The 27,893-nt window shown below is 42.3% G+C and overlaps 1 protein-coding gene across 1 annotated transcript; it reads left to right on the forward strand.

The window, feature by feature from the left end:
• foxo6b (forkhead box O6 b) lies at positions 1-27,893 on the forward strand. The gene is made up of 2 exons (XM_043216947.1): positions 1-1,236; positions 25,769-27,893. Exons 1-2 carry the CDS (start codon positions 778-780, stop codon positions 27,440-27,442), a joined length of 2,133 nt encoding a protein of 710 aa, XP_043072882.1. The 5' UTR covers positions 1-777; the 3' UTR covers positions 27,443-27,893.

A 27,893-nucleotide genomic window follows, 5' to 3' on the forward strand; every position in this document is an offset into this window, starting at 1 on the left:
GCCGTCCAATTATCTGATAGCAGCATTTATCCGCCGCTACAGCCCAGTCTAGTCATCCGCAAACAGGCGTGAACCGATGTGGAAGGAATGTTCGTCTGAATATTTTATCTAACGCAAAGACAAGGGGAGAAAGAATCGCGCGGGGAAATTCGCAATCGGGAGAAGACGCGGCTGAATCGCGCGGCTCCGTTCGCGCCGTGTCTGCTATCAGTAACAGCGACCGCGCTCGTGCGAAGAGAGACCGCTTACAAATCCGCGGAGAGACAGAGAAAAAAAAAAAAAAGGGACGGGAGAGCTCCAGACGAACGGAAACTGTGGCTAGACTCCAGAGGAAGTCAATTGATTTCGCCCTTCTTGATGAGATAGATTTACAAGCGTGTCTGTCAGACCGTCTGTCAAAGCAATCAACAGTTGGTGCTAGCGCGCGATTAAAGGGACTTTGCATGCGCGAGACGCTTCAGTGATGGGTGTGTGATTTCAGCACCTCAGCCCTATGGACACCCGCTTGCGTGTGACTGAATTGTTCAGTAATATGGAAGGCAGACTGTTGCACATCGTGATGCATTGGATGCTTTTGCGCGTTTAGTACACCACAGAAGAGCGGAGACACGAGAATGAGCAGTCTATTCACGGATCCCGGTGCGTTTATTCACGTTTTGCATTTGCTGTAAAAAAAGACTACAGACAGAGAGAACCCCACACAGTCCACCCTCACTGGATTTAAGGGCGCATTGTTGCTTTTCCCCTTGACCTTGCCTTGTGACGCTCAAAAGCAGCATGTTAATGATGGAGAGCGGCGGGATAGACGCGCATCAGGTTGAACTGGACGCCGACTATGAGCCACACTGCCGCCCGAGGTCGTGCACCTGGCCCCTGCCGTGTCCGGAGGAGGAGAGCCGCGCGCTGCCGGTCAAAGTGGAGCCGCGTAACGTGCCGGCGTGCCGGAGCGGAGGGGCGCCGACGGAGTTCAAGCATCCAGCCGGCGCCCCTGCGCCTATTGCGGCCGCCCCTGCGTGCATGTCCGGCGCCGCGCTGGATGTGGCCGGCCAGCTGCGAAAATCCAAGTCGTCGCGCCGGAACGCGTGGGGCAACCAGTCGTACGCGGATCTGATCACGCGTGCCATTGAGAGCACCCCCGAGAAAAGGCTCACCCTGTCACAAATCTACGACTGGATGGTGCGCTTTGTGCCCTATTTCAAGGATAAAGGAGACAGCAATAGCTCCGCCGGCTGGAAGGTACGGTTGCCATGCACCTGATTTCGCGCGCGCTTGTGTGTGTGTGTGTGTATGTGTTAGAACCGCATGCTCTGTAGGCATCTCGTATCATACAAAAGGCAGTTCTTCGCTCGTACCAGATGTCTACATGCATTTGACACGTTGCGGCGAGGGCTGGTCACCAAATCGCGCATTCGAAGCGCTTTCAGAGCGTCGGGGGGTCGAGCTAGAGTTCAATGAGTTCATTGCACTAACAATATTTTAAAGCGTAATATCGGCCGCGCGTGACGCGACGATCGTGTTTTATGACGCATCGGGCTTGATTATGACGCGGTCAGCGCGATGAGCTGGAGTAGGCAGGTCACCTGGGGGACACGCGCGGTCCGGTCCGCTTCCCCGCGCGTCGGCCACGCACGCACGCACGCTCGCCTGTCTGTCTGCTCTGCTCCGAGATCTCCAACACGCACCCTCCTCCTCCTCCTCCTCCTCCTCCTAACCTCCCTCCCTCTGCCGTCTCCTGTTCAGTCCTGACACCCATCCAAAAGACTATGGGAAATAAAATAGGCGGTGTAAAATTGTAATTAAAACATTACATAATCGAAAAGGGTTATTTAGTGAAGCAAACGCAACCGCATAATTGCACCACATCGGTTGGCGATAGAAAAAACCGCGCTGAATGTTTCAGCTGTTCATTTTTTGCGTCGTATGGTTCAAAGGTTTTAATTAGATCAGATTTGATAGTTTGAACTGTACGCACATGTTCTCAGCGCACAAGCTCCACGGAGAACCCAAGGGACCTTTGTCTGTCTCCCTCTCTCTCGGTTCCCTCAGCACTAACATCTAAGTTAGAAAATGATAGCCAGACAACTGAATCTGAATTCTGTTTCTCCCTGTGGTTTGTGGCTTTCTGGCAAGCATTTTAGATCACCGAGATCACATCACAAAACATCCAGAATGACAGAAAATTACCAAGTCAACCAACTAGAGGTATTTATTGTAGCCTTTTATAGGCAAAATACAAAACCAGCCAGAAGAACATTGTGTTTTTGCATTAGAAACCACGGTTAACATCCTAGAACTAATGCAGAAACAAAATCTTAAAAATAAATACAATTTACTAAATAAAAAGAACTGAAATGTATGTTGTTATTACACCAGTATTAACAATATTAAAATGAATTAAATCTAATCTATGGCTCTGTTTGCTCTTGGTTTAAGAGGGAGGCGTGCTCTCATCTCGTCTTACAAAATGTTTTTTTGTTTTTCGCGTATCTGTGCAATAGTTGATACGCGCAGGCCTTTTATTACATCATCAAAACAACAGTTTTTAATATTTCCAAATGGGATATTTACCTCGCGCTAAAGCCTTGTTTTCTCATTGGCTACGGAGGACAAAGAGACGGGCTAAACTAATCTTAAGCCTGTAGTTTTAAACTGAAATTAAATCTGGTTTAATTCCTTACACGACTTGTTTGTGCTACCCAGGCATGCGCAGCTGTATGCCGCTCATATGTTCCCATAAGGCCGGCGATCTGATTGGCTGGCGGGATGAAAAAAATGGAGAAAAACAACTTGATTCAATCAAAATAAGGTTGTGGAAAACAGACCGTGCTCGCACATGTTGGCCTCGTAACATTTGGCGGTGGGTTTTAATGCGCATTTAATTCTGACACATGCGGGCCGTGAGCTCACGCAAAACAATAACAACCAAAAAACATGCGAACGTATAGATACAGATAGACAGAGAGAGCCGATGGAAGCAGTCTTTAATAGCTGTTGCGTAATCCTGTCCGAGGACGGCTTGTCTAAACTGTGGCAGTCGGTTTCGTGTCTCTCAGCTGGCCTGGCTCGGACATTGAGCCTCGCCGTCTTTGGCATCAATTAGCTGCTATTAATAGTTCTGGTTTTGTGCGACGGCTCGGATTATGGCTGTTTTACGGCGGGCAGCAGGGCAGAGGAGAACACGCGTGGCTCACTCGAATGACCAATGCGTGCGGTTCGTGGAGGGACGCCACGTCGGGAGCGCTTCGCTTTCATCTTCGCGTTCTTCTGCGTATCCGTGGCTTGACGTGAGGTTTTCAGAAGAGCCCGCCGACGTGAGGCGTCTCGTATAAAAGTGCACAAAGCGTGTGTCACATCCTGTTGAGACGTATGAAATCACTAATCAGATTTCCTCGAGCCTTCCAAGTATTTATCTGCGATTTAAAAATAAGTAATGGGATGGGGCTCACCGTTAATGCATGTGTGTCTGCAGCGGTTTATAGCTTTTTCCAGACACTGAGAATATATGTTGTTTATAGCTTTATCTATATGCTTTCTTGAAGAACCTATTGGAGATCTCAGTCACGTTTCATTTAAACATCACTTCTTCTCAGATGTTTCTCCTTGAGGAGAAATACAAATAAACAGAAATGTTAATGATATTTGGAGCTATAAAATGAATTCAAAACATTCAGGGTTGGAAAGGTTCTCCAATCAAGAACCTTGATTATCAGAAGAGGCGTTGTTTGAGACGAAGAAGAAGCAAGAGGCTGAATTGTATCTCATCCCTTTCTTGGAGAAGCAGTTGAAGCATCAAGAAGGTCTCATTTGCGATTGCTGTTAATTATCTAGGATATCGATGTAGAATAAAAAGGAAGGCAGATGCTAAATTCAAAGCTAAAGCGCTTTCCTTTTATCTTCACAGTTGTAACTTTGTAACTTCATAACTGTGCTAATGTGAGAGGAATACGCGCGGCGAATGGAGAGGAGGTAATTAACCAAAGAGTAAGAAACAGAGATACACGAGCAACTGTGGCAGTAATTTAGTAATTGTTGAGCGGGCCCCTCATTCACCCCAGCTGTGGCAGCGCTGGCCGGCCTGGCATCGATGCGGGGCAGATCTCACTGCCAGACTGTTTGGCCAGAGCCGTGGTTCAGTTGGATGCCCTCAGCTCCGGAGAAACACTGTCACTGCTACTCCCACAAAGAACGTGTGTAGAAGACGTGACGGCAGCGCAGTCGGCCATACTGAAAACTCAGCATTTACAGTGAGGAAGCTGGGGTTTCTGTACAATTACATTGACAATAAAAAAAAGCCGATAATTAGAATGAGGGCTATTGTCGGAGATAAGACCAGTGGTTGAAATATGTGAAATAAAAAGAACGATTTTTAATCTTAATTTTTGTTCTCAATAGACCTATCTGATTGTGATTGGATGTAGGGTTGTTGATAAAAAAAAAAATGAAATATCAGTATCATGCTGCAGAAATAATTCAGTGCATGTACTGCGTCTGGGTAACTCTCAATCAATCAATCAATCAATCAATCATTTTTATTTATATAGTGCTTTTAACAACACAGGTTGCGTCGAAGCACTAAACTCTCCAGCACAGTAGGTGGCAGTATTGCAGAAAAATGCTGGTTGTTCCCAACATTAAATAAAAAAAGAAAACACTATTATAGACACTGTTATTACTGATAGCATTATAACTCATTTCTACAGATATCATGGCAATATATTACGATTGTGAACCCTTTAATAGCGAAAATCTGCTCCTCTCCAGGCAAATCGAATTCACACAGAGCTGCCGCAGCCGTGTTTTACATGCTATTTAGGTGGTTTCTTAGATGGATTCTTTGGCAGATTATAAGTAAGTAAACCAGACTTTATGCTAATGGTAATCAAATAATTTGATTCCTGCTAGAAGGATTTGACTGCAACTGGCAACCCGATGCACTGACTGGACGTGCTAATAGGTGTTGGTTGGGTGAACCAGGAAAATGCAAAAGGTTGGAAGCTCTGTTGGTTTGGCATCATCTGTTTGCTAGTTTACTTTTAAAATGACTGAATTATTTCTTAGCAGGCCATACATATTTAAAAATTACATTTCGCTTCCAGGAAAATGGACTAAACACTCTGGAGTGTATAACATGCTCTATCGGATCAGAATTCAATCCATCAATTTTGTAGATGCAGGTTATGATCTTATTTTAAATGATGCATCCATACACACACTCACACACACGCGCACAAAATATATATATATATATTAAAACTTGATCTTCCGGTAAAACACCAGCCTCATCTCTCCAGTAATTTAGTCAGTTTAAACTCCGCCCCTCCACAGACGACTGCAATTTCACAATCATTTTTCATGCTACACACGCAATACAGTTTGCAACTTTTACATTTGGTGAATTTGTGGTGAATTCATATCAATTTGTATAATCTCATTGTGCATTTTCTCCTTACATCTGGCAGACCCTAGGTAGAGTTAATGATGGATCGTCACATGCTTATATTTTAATTTTTCAAATATAAATCGTATGTTTGTATGTTATGCAATTCCACTGGTTGTGATGTACAGTACTGGACAGTGAACTTTCCCCTAAGACCATACCTAAAAATTAAAAATTAAATGAGCTCGTAACTGTACAGCAAGAAGATAAAACAGTTTGATGTTCCATAGATATTATATATGTTGATGTTTTGCACCACGGTGCCTTAATATGCTTGGATACTGTTTGTGCGTTATTATATGCATGTGCTGGAATTGTTTGTTTGCGTGTGTGAGAGACAGTCTGACGGGATTTCACGTCCAGGGGGGTGCAGCTCTCGTTAATAATTCAGATGAGGCTCGTTATCACGGCAGCACAGATCCTGCTCTGATTCCACCTTAATTAAAGCCATGAAGCTCTGCTCACACACACACACGGCCTCCACACGCTCTCACACACCCTCAAGTGTCACACGGCCGCTTGTGCCTTTTCCGTTCCCGTGCTTTCAGAAATATCGCTTTCGGTGACGCCGCCGCCCGTTCATTGCATTCAAAATCTCCGGCGTGATTTTTCACCTGGACCTGGCGCCCACAGCGGTTTGGTATCAGAACGCTGGATGAAAGGACAGACGTCTCTGTGACCTCTGACCCCGACCACAGTCTCTTAGATACTCGCTAGAGCCTGTACGCATTAAAGACAATTGACTCTGAAGCCTGGCATGTGCTGCTATTATCAGGTGCTTACATATTTAATCAGATCTTCATAAGATCCCCCCCCCCCACCGGAGCGCCGGGCAAACTGAGATTGATGAGCTGTAATGGGCGAGAGGAGAGCAGCCATGATTAATGCATGCGCAGAGGAAAGCCTGCCAGTGCGGCTCGCTGTAGGACTGACCCTTGTCTCACCGAGCAGACTCCGACTGTTGACTTGCAGATTACTCAGGCCTTAAACCACCAGCTCCGACAGCAAAAGAGAGAGTGGCATTTAAAGCCCGCTTTTTGTTTGTATGTGTGCTGGATTCGTTTGAATCGATTACATCTCAATGAACTTAAGTCCAGGCAGGTGGGAAAATAAGGTCATGAGGTATCTACAAAACAGTGATAAAATGTGCAGGCGTAATTAAATATGGCTTAGGTTTTTTTCATCTTTGGGATGCGTTGAAGTGACAATAAAAACATATATATATTTCGATTTCAGTAATTCTAAAATGTAGACATTTAATCAGTGCTGTCAAGCTATTCATTACGATTAACTGTATCCAAATAAAAGCATATAAGTACACACATGCGTGTATGTATTTAACAAAAATATGTTACGTTTGTATAATAAATATGTTTATATGTTATATAATTTATAATAATATAAATATATACATGCAAATATATGTAAATGTTTTGTGTGTATTATATATATATATATATATATATATATATATATATATGCATAATAAAAATACTCAGTACACACACACATATATTATTATGGATGATATTGTTTGACAGCACTAGTTTCTGTAATCAATCAATCAATCAATCAATCAATCAATCAATCAATCAATCAATCCAAGGGTTATGAATTCATATTCATATTTAAAAATAAACAAAAAAATGTTAGATCCTCTCAAAAAACAATCCCAAACCACCCATTTCGTCTGATATCCAAACTAGTCATCAAGCGAGTCTTCTTCTGAGGCAAGAGCAGGAAGCAGGAGACAAAGTGATTGAAAAAAAAAAAATGATCAGAGTTTATTGAATAATCTGAGCCGGGTCTTTCTCTGTGCTCAGTCTGACTGCATCCTGCAGAATTCCTCCAGCCTCATTCACAATTGAAAAGTGTGTTCCGAGCAATATGTTTTGAGATCAAGGTCATGTTTCTCTTTACGTGAGGCAATTTCTCGAAGGTATTTCTTGTCGCGGAAGGAGCGTGCAAGCGGTTCTCTCTCTCCAAATATTTCATGCTGAAAATATTCGCTTTCTGTCTAGTATATTTTATTTGCATAGCTAAACGGTAGATAATCGCGTGTCTGTGTGCTGATGTGTCTGTGTGTGGTGGAATATTTTTTACGAAGCAGACAGTGTGTGGATTTTGTTTGTCAGTTTGATGAAAATGGGTCAGGATGCGGGCCCAAGCGTTTAATATGCTGCCCATGTCACTGCTAACTCTCAGACTCGACTCATAGCCTGGAATGAACCCTCGTAGCACGTCGCCACTCTCGCTCTCTCTGGGTTTTATGGCTTCTCTTTCTTATGGTTTGTTTTTTACACACTTGTAATGACCTATGCATATGCATATGTATATATATACTCTTAAAAAGGGTTTCTTTTGGAGTTTATATTAATATTTGGAACCAGTCCTAAAGGATTCTAATGAGACCGAAGCAGAATTCTAGAAGAATCTAGAAAATTCCAATTTCATTCATTTTATTTATTTTTCATTTATTATAACTGGTTCGATTTTGTGTTGAATACTCTGATGAACTGCTAAATTTTTCCAACAGAGCTCGCTGTGCAGTGTATCCCACAATGCAGTGCTCTCCGGCTGACCTTTTATCTCCAGTTTTGTTTTGACTACCAAAAGCGAGGATTTCGATGGTTCAGTCGTGACAAAAGCATTTTGTAATGCAATCTGGCATAAATGATAGTCCCGCCTTCGCGATTCCCGACATCTTGGGCCATATCACACTGACGAGCAACATTTATAAATAATTAAAATATATGAGGATCCTTTAGGATTACTTTCAAATTATTATAGAAAATCCTTTAGGAATCTTGACTTGAACGTATTCCTCAAAGGGACAGTTGAACCAAAAATGAAATTGTTATAAAAAATTATTTTTTATTCACGCTTCATATCGTTCCAAACCTGTGCGAAGGATTTATTTATATATTTAGTTAGTTAGTTAGACTTTTGATTAAATATTTGATATTTTGCAGAAGAAAGGAAGTCGAAACAGCGTGGGTAAATAATGATTTGTATTTTTTTTTTTGCTCGAACCATTTCTTTTGAGGATTTTTAGTCTTTAGATTTTCTTTCGCTCAAACAAACGCATTCCCACACTTTATTTTTTTTGAATCGGTTGAGTTACCGTCTCTATTGATTTATAGCTGCACACCAAATTTTGACTACATCAAATCCTGGATTCCATTAAGCGTCTTTATTGTCTTTGATGGCTTGCCATCGGACTCCATCAGTGTGTTAATAGTAACATTAATCTGCGTATTAACTAGTGCCAAGTAAAGAAGGGTGGAAAAGAAAACCATGAGGGAATTAAAAAGAGGAAAAAAAGGCTGTTGGAAGAGGGCTGGTAGAATTGAAACGAGAGAGACATGTACTTGAAACAGTCCTTTTTACTGTTTGAGAAGATTTAGAGTGATGTCAAAAGCAGACAGATTTAGGAGCTTCATTTCTTGAGTGACGCCATTTCAGCTCTGCGTAGCATACTGTTTCCTTGGTTTGATAACATTACAAGTATACTTATTAAACATATTGTGCATACCATAAAACATGTAATCATTTATAATAAATTGCAGAGTGGTTATAATGTAATATGGTCGCTGCACATCGTGCAATGAACGCGTGTGCCTACTATTTTTAATAAATATTTATTTTTAATTATACCGAATACAAAATCAACTGCTGTGGTTGTGCATTACTAAACAATTGAGCTCGTGTGTAGCGTTCAGTTCATTTAATGAAAATTAAAGTCATTTTTGCACATTTGTGTAAACATGTCAGCTTAAGGCAGTTCGAGTCAAATTAAAGATTTAAATTAAACCTGAGGTTGTAAATGCTTCCCTTTCATTCATTTTAAAACGGAAGGTCAACTCAAGTGCACTGGATTTGAGGAATACAGTGCTTTGTCTCTTCTGCTCACCAAGGCTGCATTTATTTGATCAAAAATGCGGTAAAACAGTGATATTGTGGAAATATTTCAAACTCAGTTGGAACTGTTGAATACTATCTTCTGTTGTAATATATTGTAACATTTATTAGAATTTTCATCGGCACAAGAAACATTTCTAATTATTATCCTGCCAATTTTTCGAATACCATAATACGTTCCTTTATTGATGAATAGAGAGTTTAAAAGAACAGCGTTTATTTAATTGTTTCGTAACCGAATGCAAGTCACCGTCACCTTCAATCAGTACAATGCGTCCTCGCTGAATAGAAGTATAACTAAACGATTAAATATGCATGTTGCAGAAACAGTAAGAGTTACGTAGCGCGTTAGTATGCTATTCTGAACGTGGCCAGTGAAAGAGGAAACCAAAAAAAAAAACATTAAACCCCTAAAAATGTGATTGGGAGACACTCAAAGACGTAAACTGAAATGAGTTTGTGAATTGGACGGATATGTGGAGAGACGGCTGTGTGTTTGCGGCTGTAATTGCGTGACTGTGAACAGTGAGCTGGCCGGCCTGCGCTCTTCTTCTCCTCTCAAGACAGATAATGAGAAGCCCAAAGCCAGTGGCTGTGTCCAGAATGACATACTACTTCTACTCCTACTATTTCTGTATTACGTATACTAAGCACAGTATGCAAAATGATGCATGCACAGAATACTCAGATGACCTACTTCATTTGCCAAAATGTGCAGCGCATAAATATACGAGGCACACTGTATCCCACAATGCAGTGGGGCGCCCGATGCGTTCCAACGAACCAGAAATAATACAACATCTGTGATTTTCAACTTCTTCTTTTTTTTAACATGATACAAAAGTTAATCATTTTTTTACCGAGAATACCAAAATGTTTATCACTGCGTGCTGTGCACAGTTTCCTACGCTATTTTAAAATAATATTCACTGTATACTGCATAGTAAGCAGTATGCTAGTATTCCATTCTGAACAAAGCCGATCTCTCTCTCTCTCTCTCTCTCTCCCGTCTCTGTTAATGATCTGCTCTGCCTGCCGAGCTGAATCTGAGCGATGCCCACCGACAGCGCCACTCAGGCGGAAAGACACACACGCTCACACACAGACATATAGAAGAGAGGAATACTGCAGGCCAACGTTTATCTCGAATGTATGAATAAACCCACACTGACACATAATCTCTCCATCACGTGTGCAGAAACAGACCTCAGCACTTCAGACTGTAAGTTTTGCAAACACACACTCGCCTAATTGTGCCAAAAAACACACACACAAAAACCACATATCGCGTTGAGCGACAACTGACGTGTAGGCTCATTATATTATTGTACATTCAGGTCAAAAGAGGTACGAAATGAGGTCAGATTGTGTGTTTTATGACTCAACACGGATGCCACTGTATCTTGAGGCTTTACTGCTCATTGACAAAGAATTGATTTAACACGGTCCACATGGCTTCGCGAGCTGGACTGCTTGAGAAGATCAGCGGTTCGTCAGATTTTTATCGTAAGGTTTAAAATCAGTTTTAGATTTAGAAAAGAACATGCCTCCAAAAACACAGCGTCATGTACTCACCATATTCATCCTCCCAAAGCCGTATGATTGCTTTCTTCTGTGTAAAACAAAAGCAGATATTATTCAAAATGTACGCGAATGAGCACCGAGCTACAAAAACGACTATAAAAGTACTATTAAGCTGCTACGTGAAGTCTTTTAAAGTCGTGATGGCTGTTTGAGGAGCAGACAAACATCTAAGCTATTGTACACTGAAGATCTTCATCTCTTCTCAAACTCACAAAGCTCTTTTGCGCTTGTGCATATTCACATTTTTGAACGTTTTTCGCTGAATAATAATACGCCGCAGCAATGTTGAGTATGTAAATATGAAATTTAGGGTTTTTTTCTAATAAAACACATTTAAAGAAATATGCCAGTCATTCGGAACACATGTAAAATTGAAGACAATTTTTCCAAAAATATTTTATTTAAGAGTTTTCTGAAGTGTAGGTGGTATGTATAACGTCACAGTGTTTGAATGAATGATTCAAAACGCCTTCAATGTGTGCCAACTCTAAAATTATAAAGTGTCATTCACTATTTCGCGACTAGAAATATTTTGTCTGTGGGTATTTAGGAGTCTTTTCCGTCATAGAAGCAATATGCGAGTGTGTATGCATGTGAGGCTGTTGAATATTCGCAGTGTGTGTGTGTGTGCGTGTGTATAGACTTCAGCTTTTTAATGAAGTTCTCCGTTAAGTCTCCCAAAGACTTTGCATCCTCACCCCCTCCCCCACACACACCCCCAAGCGCACACACACACACACACACACACACACACACACACACACACACACAACCAAATGACCCCTCCCCCCCATCGCAACACACACGCTCATGCACACAAACACTTAAAACACACATTCCAAGCATCCTCATTAGCAATTCATGAGCTGAGTCTCATTAGACACTAAGTTTTAGCGCGGGCCTCTGAAGTCGATGGCTAGAGCTGTTATTAATATTTCATATGTCTTCCCATTGAGGAGCTAAAAAAAAAAAAAAAAAAAAAAAAAAAAAGAAGTTGCTTCGCTTCGGCTACAAAGTCGCTCGAGCTCTCCTCTTTTACCCCTCTTCCTCTATTTTCCCTCCTTTTTCCCCTTCGTTAGACTGCTTTTATGGACTGCCTCTTTCTTCGGCGCTCCATCTCTCCGCCCCTCTCTCTCCGGCGCACAGACCCTAACTCAAACTGACTTAATTGGGCTGTCTTTGTTCGAAGAAATGTGGACCTACCTTGCGTTTTCCCATAGATTCAGACCAAAGATTGAGACAAAACCCATAGGAAAGAATAATCACAAATGAGATCTCTTTAATATCTCAAAAAAAAAAAAAAGTCATCTCAGATGCATCTCCTCCAGCGTTTCACAAAAAGTCTCAGAAACGGACTAAAGACTGAGACTAAAATGTCTCAGAGTGTTTGGCAGGACACCAAAAGTTATAATAGACCTAAAGTGAACATTGCTCGTCATTCATTACGTTCAGTTGTTAAGTCTTGTGTCACACGTGAGCATTTTCAGATCCCAGAAACAATAAAAAAATCGTGCTAATACTAACGAAAATTCTCCATTCTAACCTTTATCTCCACACTGAAATCTCAGGTGGCCAGACAGTGATTCATCTTTTCAGAATCATTAAAATATAGGTGTCTGGTACACCATTAGCGGTGAAAATTGTGTATACTATACACTTTTGAAAGGCTAGTTTAAATGAAAAGTGCTTATAAACCACTATTAGGATAACAGAGGCTTGAACCTTTCACGAGTGGATAGCTCTATAATCTTACACCTTGTCCTAACTACATGAAATGTGAAAACTTTCTAGCAACAAAAAACATCTTCCTTCCACGCAAGATGGAATGTGACAGACTCAATTAACTATCACAGCCAATCAGAAGACTGTGTGGGCGGAGTCTCTCTGGGAGCGCACCGCACTCGCAGCAAAACGGACAAGTTTTTAACCCAATTCATGAATATTAAACAGTGAAAATGCATACTATTCTATAGTGACTGATACTATTCATGGAAAACGCTTGTTGGTTCGCAGTTTCAAGTCATAATTTAGGTTTAAGTCATAAGTTTCATAATTTATTTTCAAGATATGGGGTGAACAACTGTTGTTGCTTTCAGTACAGTTATAAATGTCGTGCAATGTGATAATTCAAACTCATATTAGACACTTTTAACATTGAATAAAGCACATAGGCAGTACATGAGATTATCAGTAAGAAATGTGATCGTCACAGAAATAGAAATTTTGGTTGTCACCGTCACAGCTGGTTATGGCAACAAATCAGATTAACATGGAAAAGATACATTTTATTTATTGCTGTCAAACAATTAATTGCGTTTAGTCGCATGCAAAATAAAAGTTATGTTTGCGTAGTGCGTATCTTTATTATGTATAAATAAATTCACGCGCAGATACAGATATATTTAATATATTTACACGTATTTATGATCATGTAATTAATCTGCACTAGTTTTATGGTGTATTGTGTGTAGTTAGAAAAAGGCTTTGAACAGCAACAAATGTCATGATTTCTTAAAAGAAGCTTTAGGAGAAATGTGTAAATTAAGCATATCTGAAAAGTGATGGTAAAAATCTTGCATCCCAGTCTAATATGCAGAGACGTTCCAGCGAAGTTGGTTTTACCCACAAATCTCACAGTGGTGCATTCAAAATATTGCTCTCGTTATTTGAGAATCCTCACCATTGTTTTGGGAGATAAACACCTCACATCAGTTCAAAAAATGGTGTGAGTTTGGGACTGGTCTATATGCTGAGCATCCAGTGGCAGACGGGAATGCATTTGAATGCAATCCAATTTTACCGGCAAAAATGTTTGAAGGTGGAACGACGGCACTCCACTGGGAAGAAGTCATTGGCAGACATAGAGCAGAGAGGCCTTCGTGTTGGATTAGAGAGATTGGGCTAATGTGGGAGAATCCCAAGTGAACCCTATGACCCCTGTAAAGAGGTTGGGGAACAGAGGGGCTCGGCAGACACGGCATGCTCTGGAAATAAACACACGCATGAATAAGTCAATAATGTCCGTGGCTCCAAATGTGTGCATAATCAAATGAACGAATATGTGCGTGTGTGTCCGCGTGGAGGGCCAGACTCCCGTTCTCGACAGACGCCACATTCCCTGCGAATGAGAAACAGACCCGGACGGAGAGACAGATAGATGTCTTTAACAGCCTGATTTGCGTCTGCTCGCAGCCGGGGAATGAATCCCGAGAGCCCCCTCCTTCCCAAACCAACTGTATTCCCACTTTATCTGTGGGAGAATATGTGCCAGTGCTCCTCTGTCTCTCATTTAAACAGCGCTGTCATGAGAGCCGTAATCAAACCGAAAACCTCACAAAGGCAGAAGAGCATGGCAGTATGGAACCAATTGTGATCTAACGGCAGCCAAAAAACCCATTTGCATCTGAGACAGTAGATTCGCCGGCTTTCTCTCCTCATTTGACCCTCTTTTCCTGAGATTGATCAATATCATCTCCTTTCCTCTTCGTCTTCCCACGTTTTCGGATGTCGTCTCCTTGGCTGTAGCTAGCTATGAGGTCACCTCGGTAACTGTTTCCTGTAGGTTCTGGTAACGACTAATTTGCAGTTTAAAACTCCTTATATGAGTGTCTGCATGTATAATTCAGTTTAGACTGTTTTTTTGTCGCCAGAATACCACATTCGGTACGACATACACCAAAAAACAAAAAGCAAACCAACCCCGTTTCAATATGACCTACCGGTAACGTTAGGAATGCCATCAAAAAGTAGTCTTTAACACTAGTACACATCTGTAGGCTACAGAGTAAACACTAGCCTCATGCATTTCTATGCATTTCATTCATAATAGTAAAATTTACAAAAAGTCATGCCATTCAACTTGTAACTTATTTAATTATTTTTTTGGATCACAAAACAAGACATTATCAACATAAATAAATAAATTAAATCGATCAATGCGCACCTAGGGAAAGCACACAAGACAGTAATTTTGTTCCCTCACTTTTATGTTGAACAAGTCAATCCACAAAAAAATGAGTTCGCCTTCGTAATGTTTAATCCATATTTGAAAATGCTCCTCCCCTTTAAAACTACGGGCCTTCTCTGATGATATCAGTTTGACCACACCTTCTATGTTCTTCATTCAATATTCAATATTTCCAGTTCACTATGACTATGAATTGTGTAACACAGCTCTGCGTGAATGAAAGCATCCTGAAAAGTTTTCTATACGCACTTTTCATGAACTTATTGTCTCTCAAAAGAAAAAAAGTTGAATCCGAATCATCGAAACCAGCCATTGGTCTGAATGAAAGAGCGGATTCATTTTTTGCCATTGGATGTCGCTTTTGAAGTGGGAAAAATAGTGGTTAAGCTGGACAAAAAACAGCACTGCACTGCTTTCAACCAATGAAATCAACCAATCACCACAGATTAGCGTCACACAAATCATTTGGGAGTCTTTAATAAAAGTAAGGTAAAAATAATTGGATATTATAAGACAATTAAAGTGTATTTGACCTTGTATGCATGTTTACCTGTTGTTGGAGACTCCCAAAACCAAAATCATTACCCATAACAGGGGCACTGTAACAATGCTCAGTCATCTAAAACAGCGAAAACATCTCACACAAACATCTACACTAAAGCGTTTAGTGTATATGATGAGTTGTATTTGTAGGGATTATTACAGCACAATTCTTAACCCTCGCTGATTTTCAAAGCCTGGTTACGGCCATGGTCTCGTCTCGCTCCAGGATGTTGTTTCCACAGCAGCATTTTGCAGGGGTGTTGATTTGTTGCGATGTTGTTTCTTGCGTCTCCTCTGAATTTGTGTTTAATGAATCTTTTGCGCAGTGCAGCATAATTAATTTGTATTCTGTCAAGTCTTTTATCAGACACACCTGTGATGACACGTCGCTTATATCAGGTGTAGATTTGATAAATGGGAGCCGTGATGTGCTGTAGCGCTTAATGAAGAAAGACAGAATCCGGTTCCTCAAACTTCCCCCAAAAGCCGGGCGAGTTCGAGAGTGGTTTAACGAGCGGGGCCGGGTCGCTTCACAACAAAGTGCATGCTGGGAGGTGGCGTTCGAGTGTTCGCTTTGAACAATTAGAGGTAGTTTGCGGCCATCTTGTGCCGTCGCCGGCGGACGAGCACAAAGGGACGCGGCGCGGTAAGCCGGCGAGCCGTTTCATGGGAAAGAGCGGCTGAAAATGGCGCTCCGGAAGGCGCCCTCGCTCAGTCTCTTTACAAGCGCCTCTTTTATTTTCCCTCTTTCGAACTCTATCAATTTTCCCAGCACATTCTCTCCCCTGGTTTTGTGGTTTGTCTGCCACCCCTCCTCCATCGCTACCCCGCTTGCTGTGTTCTTTATAAAGTCTTTCTCTTTCAACATCATACCCATAACCCCTCTTACACCCCCAACGCACCCTCGCGTGCACTCCGACTCTCCTACATTCAATTCCCTGTCTTCCTTTCTTTCTTTCTGTCTTTCTCTGCCTACTATGGTCAGGTCTCATGGGGAAAGACAGTTGGCAGGAAGCAGGCTTGCTGCCATAGCAACAGGATCACTCCCTCTCCCACAGGTCTCCTTAGCAACCGGTAGCTTGGCATTGTTGTAATGAGCGGACCCTATGTGCCAGGCTAACAGAGCACAAGTGTGTGTGTGTGTGTGAGAGCATGCATGTATCCCAGCGCATATTTAAGTCTTATTGTGAAAAAGGGCCGCTTTGTATATCCAGTTCGTATATGTGCCTTTTGTGCGTTTTCATCAACTTGAATATTAAAGGATGTGTCTTAAACGCATTAATGCAGCAGGTTTTAATTAACAATCATGTGACCAGGTGCTTCCCAATCTGTTTGGAGTTTGATTAAAGCGATCAGCTCATTCCACGCCCTGCAACCGAAATAATCGATGCGTGACTTAATTAATGATTTACTAATTAATTGTGCATGCTCTGCCTAGAACAGAGGATGACTTTGTGCTCGATGATAAAGTCAGTCATAGTTGTGCGCGCTCGTGTCTTTACTCGTGGAGAGAGCGGCAGCACAAAAGACCGAAGCAATGCTGCTTGTTTGTTGTGAATACGTTTACTATACTATGCGTTTATTCACTATTATTTACCTTCGCAGTCGGCCACAAACCAAACAAATTAGTTCAATTCAATCGTGCATCACCCACACTGCAAAAATAGTTTTATTAATTGGTCACACTTTATTTTAAGGACCAATTCTTGCCATTAAGAAACCCATAATCTCTCACTTCTGGCTCAATAATAAACTATTGATTTGCTGCTTATTAATGGATAGTAAGGTAGTTGTTAAGTTTCTGAATGGGGTAGGATTAGGTACGTAGAATAAGGTCTTGCGGAATATGTAGCCAGCATGTAATAATATACATGATAAAAAAGTAACTAGTTAACTATGCAAAAGTGTTGCCCATTTTTAACCAGGATTAATATTACTAGAACGTTAGCTATTTATTAGTACATATGTAACAGATTCTAATGCCTTATTCTGCATGACTACCTTACTAACTATTAATAAGCAACAAATCAGGAATCTATTGATGCGATAGTTAATAGTAAGATTTGGCCTTCAAAATAAAACGCGACCGGATACATTTATTTATAATCCAGTTTATAATATTAATACGTATCTTTATTACATTTTAACTATCAAATACGTTTGGTTATATTTGTCCTTAACACAAGAAGAAAAACATTGCCAGTGGGGTAAGCAAAATAAGTCTTCATATCTTATGCAATTTTGCTTCTCATGTGAATTTGCCTTGCTTTGAGGCTGTTCAGATCCTTTTTATGGAAAACAAGAAATTAATATGTATTTTTTAAAACCTCGCACAATTATTCAGTATTATTTTATGTTGTTTTTATCACAGCAAAGTTTGTGTCACAACAAGAGGTGTGCATCTGCGCACAGGACCCAGGTGTAAGACAGTTCTTCTGAGTGTGTGCGATCTCCCACAGGTGTCTGTTCTCTCCACCTGTTGTGTGAAAGCTTAGCTGGGATCGTCATCGTTTCAGGCTGACGCTGCTCTTAGCGCTGCCCCAGTCTGGGCCGTGTGCCACGCGACGACCGGGCAAACGTATGCCAGGGGGCGGCTGTGCTACGCCGTGCCCTGCTCCACGATGCCGAAGAGCTGGCTTTCATGCCCCGAAGGTCTGGTCAGCTCTGGCATGCAGGGCGGATTTTCCGATCCCCTGCACCGCTCTCAGATGCTCCTTAATCTGCCTGCTCTATTTTTAAACCTCCCTCCCCTCTTTTTGCTCTATCCGTCCATCCTTCACTTCCTCCCACTCTCCCTCCCTCCCTCAGGCTCTCCCCGTTCCCAGGGAACTTGGCCCGGCTCGCCCAGCAGCTCCAATTAGAGCTCGGTCCAAGGGGATGGAGCGCACTAGCTGGCTGCTCCCACCTACAGGCCCCCAGGGGCCCCCGGCTTCTTTTCCATGCCCAGTCTACCTCTCTCAGGTTAGGCTAAAGCTCCAGACGCGGCCCCTCCCTTCCGTCCCGGTCCCGCTGGTGGGTGGGCATTCCACAGGGAAGCGAGCGGAGAGAGAGGCCTTCTGTCGTCAAACGCTGGCTGTAATGATGCTCTGTTTTCAGGATGCATTAACAATGTCTAATTTAGTTGATTTCAAAACAAAACATTAAATGTTCAGCCAAAAATGAAAATGTTGGCGTTTCTCACCCTTATGTCATCCTAAACGTAGATGTTCTCATTTATTAAAATATAAAATTTTTTGCTGGACCACCAAAGGAGAATTTATAAGGCATCTCGACATCGTATGGAAAACAGTCACAGAAAAACTCTTTCAAATGCCATTTTCCATATTTAAACAGATTTTGGGAATAATGATGTCTTTGTGTGAACAACTTAATTTCGGTCTGTTCCTCACACAAATCTATTGTATGATGCAGGAAGAACGCCTTCAAAAAGTGTCTTGAAACTTGCACCGTCTTTCAGTGTGTTCACGCAATTTCCACTGAAACAGGAAGTTAGACAGGACGTGATCCAGGACCATAAAACCAGTCTTAAATGTCTTTTTGATTGAGATTTATTTATTTAATTTGACAGCTGAATAAATAAGCTTTTCATTGATTTATGGTTTGTTAGGATAGTTTATGGTTTGTTATTCGGCCAAGATACAACTGTTTGAAAATCTAGCATCGGGGCGAAAAAATCAAAATATTGAGAAAATCACCTTTAAAGTTGTGGTCCAGGGTCAAATATTGAGTAGCTCATCCAATTTGTTTGCACACAGCATTTGACAGCTTGTGACAGCCACCACTGAAAAAAACTATTAGACTTCTCTATGAGATTTGGTATATAACTTTTACTATTAGAAAGCGATCATTTCAGTGATACATGTAATGTATGCAGGTGCATGACACTGGCGTTATCTCTTCTTCTCATCATTGCTGTTTATAATGCTGAGGATGTCTGACAATTTGCAAAGTTTAATCTCCTCCATCACGGTTTTAAAATACAACATTCAAGAGGGTTTGATATGTTCTGTGGTCCTCGCCGACTCATGCATATGATCCGCTCTGCGGTATTGTTTCTCTGGACCAGCATTTCCAAGGCAGTAGTTCAGGTGACACTGATCTGAAATCAGACTTTGTTTACCTCAACGGAAAGCATGTTTATACTATCTCAATCACTCCCTATGTACTGCGATATGTGCACTTCGCTATAAATACTATAATGTGTAAACAATTTGTCAGGTGTAGCTTTACTGTCTTGTCAATGGTTTAGAACATGCTTGTTTGTGTTGCGTGTTATAAAAAGGTGTTATAAAATCGGCTCCAAATAGATGGAATCAAAGTCTGAAGCTAAAGAATAGACTCTGTGTTTATCGTACAGACAACATTTGCTGACAACTAGTCCAGACTGTAAACAGGGGCAAAGTTTTGGTGTTTTTTAACAGACATGTTTGAACAACATGGCTACTTATAAAGACTCAACTTGGTGTCAACTCGGAGAACAACATGTTTTACTTTAACAAATGAATACTCAAAACACATCCTGTATTACCCAGAAATAACACTGTTAGCAAAGGCTTGTTAGCATCATTATCACATATTAGAACTGTTCTATATCTCTCTGCTCTCTACCGTTCGCATTAATCGCATGTGAGTCCTTTCTTTTCCCCCAAACAGCCGAGCACCGCCCGTGACATCACTCACAGGAAGTGCATCTTTAGCGTTGGCTAATTTCCATCGATTGCCTCCAGACAGGCTTAGCAGACGCGCCCTGTTCCCACACAGAACTCTCATTTTAAGTCTCCTCGCCTGCAGGAGTCCTCTCTCGCTCTCTCCCTCTCACACAATGAACGCAGTCAGCGCTTTTATCTCCTACCCCACTTGTGCTTATTATCAAATAAATGCGAGGCAGAGAGATACCCATTGACAGTAGCATGCATAATGACTGCTGGCTGTGTGAAATGGATTAATAAATAATGGGTGAACGCGGCTGAAAACAGCTTTTCCAGTCCTGCGAGCGCGCAAGAATGCTCGACAGAACAATCCCCCAACACACGAGCCGTGCGTTCCGGACCGCGTCGAATGGAACACTGGGCAGAATGTAAAACAGAATGCTGCCTGGAATACTTGGAGGAGTCTGCTCAGTAAATTAGAATGCTCTTTAAAATGAGAAACAGATCACTTGGCAAACGCTACCCGGAATAGTTCACAAAAACTTCCAGGTAGATAGCGTCTTTTCTTTCTACTGAAGTGCTACTGTAGCTATGGCCTTTTGTGCTGCTCAGAAACTGAATGAAATCTAAGGCACTTTACGTGAAAAATGAGCCTTGATCCTTCCAAATCCCATTCATTGCCCATAGTGAAGTTGATCCAAGGGCACTAATCCAAGGCCTACATCAATGAATAGTGTACTGAAACACTGTATCATAGCATCATTTTATTAAAGCTTCTTTATGGATCCACTCTGAATGGATAATATTTTGGGTATTCATCAATAGGTGCTTTTGGGGAAAAGATTATCTTACTAGGGAGCTAAGCAGGTCGCAGGGCACGTCTGTCTTTTTCACATTAGTTTAATACTGTGACATCTTTGTACAGCCCTTCAATGTATATATGACTCTCTGGATGCAATCGCAAATTCTCTCAGATTTCAAAGCAAACCACTGTGGTAATGTAAGAGTCAAAATCCCTTGTTTTCTCGCTGTACGATATTTTGTTTTTGGTGTGTCAGTGGAATTGTTAAGGCAGAACTTTCCATGTAAGAGCAGCCCTTTTTATGGCTTGTCGTGGGCAGATGTGCCTAACACAACAACAATAGGGTGGAGGCGACCAATGGCGCCAGGCGGTCAGATACATAGGTAATGATCTTGGTTCATAAACCTCAATTTGATGAAATGCACCAAGCTACGTATTAGCATAAATTGTAAAAGAGTGTCATTTAATTGCTCCATTCCACAAACAGGGTACAAGACATGGAAGTATAAAAATGTTCAGTTATAGAAAATGCCAGAACGACCACAGCATTGCAAATAACATGGTTCGAATTTAGCTTAGTAGTAGTTGGTATGTAGCTAATGAACTGAAGTGGAATGTGCCATTCTGAGTACCTTGAATCTAATCTGTAGTCTATTTAGTTATGTAATGAAACTCTCTTAATTTTCATCGCTCTTCCTCTACACACCTCCTGCCTGGCCAACATATGATCCCTTCAATACCTCTTACTTTGTTGCGTTCCAGGGGTTATAGTCAGCTAAGGGGCCGCCAGATTTAACCAGGATTAGCCCTAGATTTATCTGGATTATGCAGGCTGGAGTGGGATTAAACCTGATTGCCAGATTTTTCCGGTTTGTCGGGCATATTTGAAAGTGTCTGCATATCAGGTTAGAGGAAGTGTGTGTTTAAATGTTTTCTCCATTGAACACACATTCAAACACTGTTTCTGTTAAGAATCTCAGCCTTTATGTGCGTGTTTAACTAGCAGGGTGTTTGTGATTAAAATGCTAACAGGTCATTTTTGCCCACTAGCAGACGTTACTCAGCTGCATCCAGTTGTATCAGGTGACAGTATGCTTCACTGACTGTATTTTTCCCATTGGTAATAGTTTTTTCTTAGTCTTTCGTTTATTTTGCCAACTGTCTTTGACAATGAATCCAAGTTTTACTGTCATTGTCAGACCGTAAATCAAAAAGATGTAACGTCTAACTGCCACACGGCTGATCACTCTACACCTCACCCTTGCAAAAATCCTGGTGAGACATCTACTGTAATAATATTGGGATTGGCAAAAAGCGTCACTGTCAAAATACACCAATAGTGTTAAACAAATAACTGTGACACTAATCAGTTAATACCATTATACCTCAGTTTTCATAGAGAGGTCATCATTACTGCAGGATTGCACTGTGACTTTATGTAAGCTTAGATAAGAGAGTGTCAGTTAATAGTTGAAGATCTAACAAGAAGAGTATCTGTAAGGTCACAAGCAGACGGCTACATGGCTGGCCAGCGAATGACTCAGAGGCAGAAGAGCTTGAAGGTGTCTGGGTCAAATTCCGAACCACAGACCTGCTATTTATAACACTCACCACAGGCCACACCACCACAGCAATTGTGACTTCATGAATAATCTGCTTTCATCAAACACCCAGCGCTCTACCTCTTCCCCCGTCTTAATGGAGACACTGAGGGCAAAGATCGGATCTTTTCAGTGACTAAACGACGACTCGTGGCCTTTCAAGTCTGAGAGTTGTCATGTTTTAAAAATGCAAGCTTTCTACAACAAGCTCATGTGCAGACGGCTGTTTGGTGAGCGGAGCCGTGGAGTGGTGGGGTGCTGGTAGCTACTGTGAAGTCATGCAGCCTATAGTTGACTTGCTAATCACTGTTCCTCTGAGACAGCTCAAGCGACGGTGTGACTGCCGATGATTGAAGCTCTCTAGCGAGTTGGGCGAGTCGTCTGACTGTCAAAGATGAAAGGATGTTTGCAGTTTACCTGCAGCATCAAACGGCATCTGCCTCTCTCTTCCCCCCGCTTCTCGCGCGTAGCTCCTCTCTTCCCGTTTCCACAGTAGTCATGGTTACCCCCGCAACAGAGCGCGCTTGCCGGAGCTGTCAGGGCGTCGCGCTCAGATCACCTCACGCAGGTCGTTTCGGCACGCAGTTCCCACTCGTGACACCGCGCTTCAATTTGGCTTTGATTAAGTCAGCCCGGGAAGCATCTGGCTCTTTCACCAGCACGGGGGCTCGTGTAATTTGGCAGAATAACCGAAGGAGAATAAAACCCCCTACCTGGGGGGGCGAGGGGACGTAAATACATCTTGCTTATCCAATTTCTCAGCGCTCTGAATGGGAGCGGCACAAAATGCAGCAAATCTGCCACCGGTGTTGGGGGAAGAATTAGCCCCTCAGGTGTGAGGTGACACTGAAACAGCACGCTCTCCGAGATTAGCCTGCTTTACAGTCGATATCCAGCTGTAGTGTAAATTTTGCCAAGGTAATTGGCTCTTTTCAGTGACTGATATCTGACCACTCGTGTGAGCGGTAATGGTTCTCAGAATCACTACGGAAAACAAGAGGCTGCTTTCCGTAAGGGGGTGCGATGGGGGATTATGGAGTATAGATGGGCTGATAGACGCACTTGAAGCGTAATTGTATTGTGGATGATTGAGGGACAGGAAGTAGATTTGTTTTGTCTTATTTGCATTTTTTTTCTTCAGCCAGAGCAGGTGAATGAAATTAGTAGTGTGATTTGTGGCGGGATGGAGGGCGAGCGAAAAGAGAGTGATAAACAGATGCGGGACACGGGGAAAGAGATGAATGAGTGTGAGAACGAGGGAATCTGAGTGAAGGAGGGTGTGAAGAGGCTGTGCAGCTTTGAGCGAGAGATGCTGTGTGTTTGTAGGGAGTGGAGCTTGCACTACATTATTGTTGCTGTGTACACATGTCAACACATTATGTGCATTGTTTGGTAATGTTGAAAATTTGACAGACAGATGATAAAAAGAAAAAGAGATGGAAACAGACATCAGTTGAAACTTGGATTGTATACCAGGCCAAGAAGGGAGAACTATGAACAATGTCCGGGCCCTGGGATGGCCCTCTATGATCATAACTTTCGCCTCTGTGGGAGAGGGGACCAAACAAAGGGTTCCCTGTATTTAGGTGTGCACACCAGCATACTGTGACAAGAGCATGCAACAGGAAGAAGCAGACTGAGGGATTTGGCCCTTTTGCTTTTTCAGCGATGGATAGGAACAAACTGTCCTAGTCAGTTTTGTATTTGATGCTGTACTGTCTCAGAGAAGTCAGACACATTCTTTTTGTTTGTATTTCTTTCTTAGGATGACTTGTAGCCCTTCCCTAGCTAATCAAAATTCAAAGTAATCCTTTTCAGCCTCAGTAGATTCTAATCAATAGAATTTTTTTTTTATTATATATAAAACTACTCAAGTAATATCATGATAGTTTTAATTAGTTTTGCATTGCATGTATGAAGGTAATTAATAAATATTTTATCTTTAAACTGAGGTAATGCCATTATAAGATTTGCAAAACCTTGCTATAGTGTGAAATTTAAAGTTCATTGTGAGGCAAGATCCACAGATGAATGTTTAGCAAAAGCTTTTGATGTGACTTTATGTAATATATAGTACAGCCTTGAGCCTTTATAATAAAAATAAAAGTAACTTAATTTAATTAAAATCATATTTATTGAATCCAGAAGACATATTAATGTAAAAAAAATTATGGTTATATGAGTTATGTGCAGTATGATACACAATAGCTACTGTATGTGAACAGGTGTTTCATGTCATACTTGCTATAGTGCACAGCTGGAACAATGTATTGACCAATTCACATCCGAGACTACAACTATCATTAACATTCTTGACTCCATTGTTGTTCTACACCAAAGAAAGACATGCATTTCTCAGCTGCATCTGTACCACTGAATCCTTCTCTCTCTCTCTCTTTTGGTTTTCTTTGTCTGGTGCTCCTCCAGGATCGCTAGTGTGCCAAAATCACGCCTCGCTCTCGCTTTCTCGTCTCACTCTCTGGCTTTCCCTCATATTTCCCCAAGACTGCAATCGATAGAGGCGTCTGTGATCAGGTTGCCACGTGTGATTCATTTGGGTAACCTTGACTACGGTTTGATGTGCGTGTGGACTTGGCTTGGCTAGCTGCAGCGTGAGTCAGAGAAAGCGTGTGCCGTGCAGGAGCTGGTCTGCTTACAGTATTGATTTGCCTGAGCAGCCAAGAGGGGTTTCACCTCTTCCTACAATGAGTGCCCTGAACTGTTTTAGAGTTTTTATAGGAACTTGCATAATTCTTGTGAGATAGCACCCTCAATGGTTTTATTTCAAATATTATTTGATTTGAATCACACTTGCTTGATACATAATACTTCTACCTTTTTGTATATATACCTTGTATACCACTGAATTTATTTGAATAATCTTTGTAATATACTATAATTTAGGGGTCTTCAGCAGAGGGCGTCCATCAATTATCGTCTGAAAAAAAGGGAAAACAATGATAGTGTAGCATTGTGTATATCGTCAATGATTATTTGGACACTGTACTGTATTTATTGCAATAAAGTACATAATATATGAATATGTTTTTTCATTATATTATTTTAGGTCAGGCCTAATTTAACACTCAGTTTTATGAATATGTAATAGGGGTCTCTCTCATCTACCAGGGGGCCTTGGCCTGAAAAAGGGTGTTTAAATATCTTCATTTTCTACCTAGGATTAAGACACACAATGTTAGTAAACACCATTTCAAAATCACTAATGCCTCTGTCTTATTTCTTCCTGTTTTCTCCTTCCCACAGAACTCCATCCGACACAACCTCTCCTTACATACCCGTTTCATCCGTGTTCAAAATGAGGGAACAGGAAAAAGTTCCTGGTGGATGCTTAACCCAGAGGGTGGAAAGATGGGCAAAGGACCCCGAAGACGAGCTGTATCTATGGACAATGGCACTAAATACCTGAAGAGCCGAGGCAGAGTCAGCCGGAAAAGAGCAGGAGCCGTGGGAATGGGCAGAGAGCTTGGAGGACCCGGAATACAGGGTTCGCCAGAACATGGAAGCCCAGCTGGTAAGGGAGTAATGGGAGTTGGGGGTGAAGAGTTTGATGCCTGGACAGATCTCCACTCTAGAACAAGCTCCTCTGCATCTACGTTAAGTGGATGCTTGTCTCCAATTCTGGCTGAGACAGAACCTGATGAACCAGAGGAAGGAGGACTTTCCTGCTCGGCCTCCCCGAGACTTTACCCTAGCCCCACCAGCACAAGATCTCCAGCCCTGGGAACAGGGGGACACTGTCCATCTGTTGAGCTCCCGCACCTAGCAGATCTAACTGGAGCCATCAGCTTGGAAGAGGGCTACTCCCAGCCTCTACCACTTAAGCGCAATGGCTATCACTATGGACCTGGACCCAAAGGAGAGACCTCCTACTGTGGAACAGTTTATGGGCAACCATCCATGGGCATGCTTAGGCATCATACGCCTATGCAGACGATTCAGGAAAACAAGCCTACCAGCTTCCAGCGTGCTCTTAGGGCCTACTCAGAGAACAATGCCCTTGAAAGTCTGCTTGCTGGAGGGCCACAGTACTGTGGTAAGGACATGGTTGTGGGGCAAGGAGCAGCATCCCATTCCCTTATGTCACAATCTAACAGCACCGTGCACTCTCACGCCCACAATCAGAGCCAGAATCACAATCATAACCCAGAGCATGGCCACAATCGCAGTTCCAGTCAGAGTCTTCACAATGGCCATGGAGTTACCCACGAGCAAAACCCAAGCCATCATCACAATCAAGCTCATAACAAGCATCACCCAAGTCTTGACTACAATCATCACAAACACCACCGTGGCCATGACTATGTCCAATCTCATGACCACAAACTCAATGCTAGTCCCAATCCTAACCACATGCACAATCACCTGCAACATAACAACTCCAGACAACCAGACATTTCTCCCAGGGTGAACAATGACATGTTGCAACCCTACAACCACAAATCACCCAGCCTTTATGGCTCACGTGCTCACCTCCCTTCTACTGCCCTGCCTCCTAACCCTGCCAGTGTCTTGGATGTTCCCCAAGACCCTTGTCGACTGGCTTCAGCCCCCCACCCTCGCCATCAGTCCTTCCCAGGTTCCCACCTCCACCAGGGCATGACAGAACCATGGCAGGGGTATTACCACCTCACATCACAGAATTCCAATTATCATGGCAACCACCAAGCTAACCATCACCAGGATCCTCACAACCGGTTGCAGTCCGAGCTGGAAATGGATGTGCACCAGAGCAGTCTGGATTGTGACGTGGAATCCATCCTCCTGAATGACTTCATGGACTCAACAGAGGGAATGGACTTTAACTTTGACGGGTCTCTATCACAGGGTGTTGGCATGGGAATGGGTTTGGGAATGGGAATGGGGGTTTTTGCAGGACCTCAGCAATCACACAATAGCCAGAGTTGGGTGCCTGGGTGAACCGTGGACCCATTGAGGACCTACATATAGGCAAGCGTTCAACCATACAGCCTTCTGAAGGGCAGCAGGTCAAGTTGGGAACTCACATGAACGAACTGACCAAGATTCCCTTTTGTTGATGTCAGATTCTGGACTCATGATTATCCCGTGCCCCATCTCTTTAAAAATCCCCCCCCACCTCTTCTATTCCATATACCCTGCTGTGGAATAATGTCATAGCGCCCTGACAGTCCTTTTTGTGGTTCATGTCCTTCAGTTTGTGCTCAATTCATCACCTCCATGTCTTTCTGGGCAAAAGCTCTGAAGCACTTTACATCGCCATCCATTCCGATGCTGTAACGACCACCCCGCGACCTGGGAGGAATCACATTGTCCGCTGGCCTGGGTTTAATGTATGCAAACGACTTTGTTATCCTTCCTGAACAAAAAAGTAAATAAATAATTAAGCGTT

The sequence above is a fragment of the Puntigrus tetrazona genome, chromosome 19 (genome assembly GCF_018831695.1).
Source record: "Puntigrus tetrazona isolate hp1 chromosome 19, ASM1883169v1, whole genome shotgun sequence".
Lineage (NCBI taxonomy): Eukaryota > Metazoa > Chordata > Actinopteri > Cypriniformes > Cyprinidae > Puntigrus > Puntigrus tetrazona.

Coding starts and splice junctions, on each gene's coding strand:
- foxo6b (XM_043216947.1), top strand. CDS start 778: ATGTTAATGATGGAGAGCGGCGGGATAGACGCGCATCAGGTTGAACTG. Junction 1,237..25,768: donor ATAGCTCCGCCGGCTGGAAG/GTACGGTTGCCA, acceptor TCCTTCCCACAG/AACTCCATCCGACACAACCT.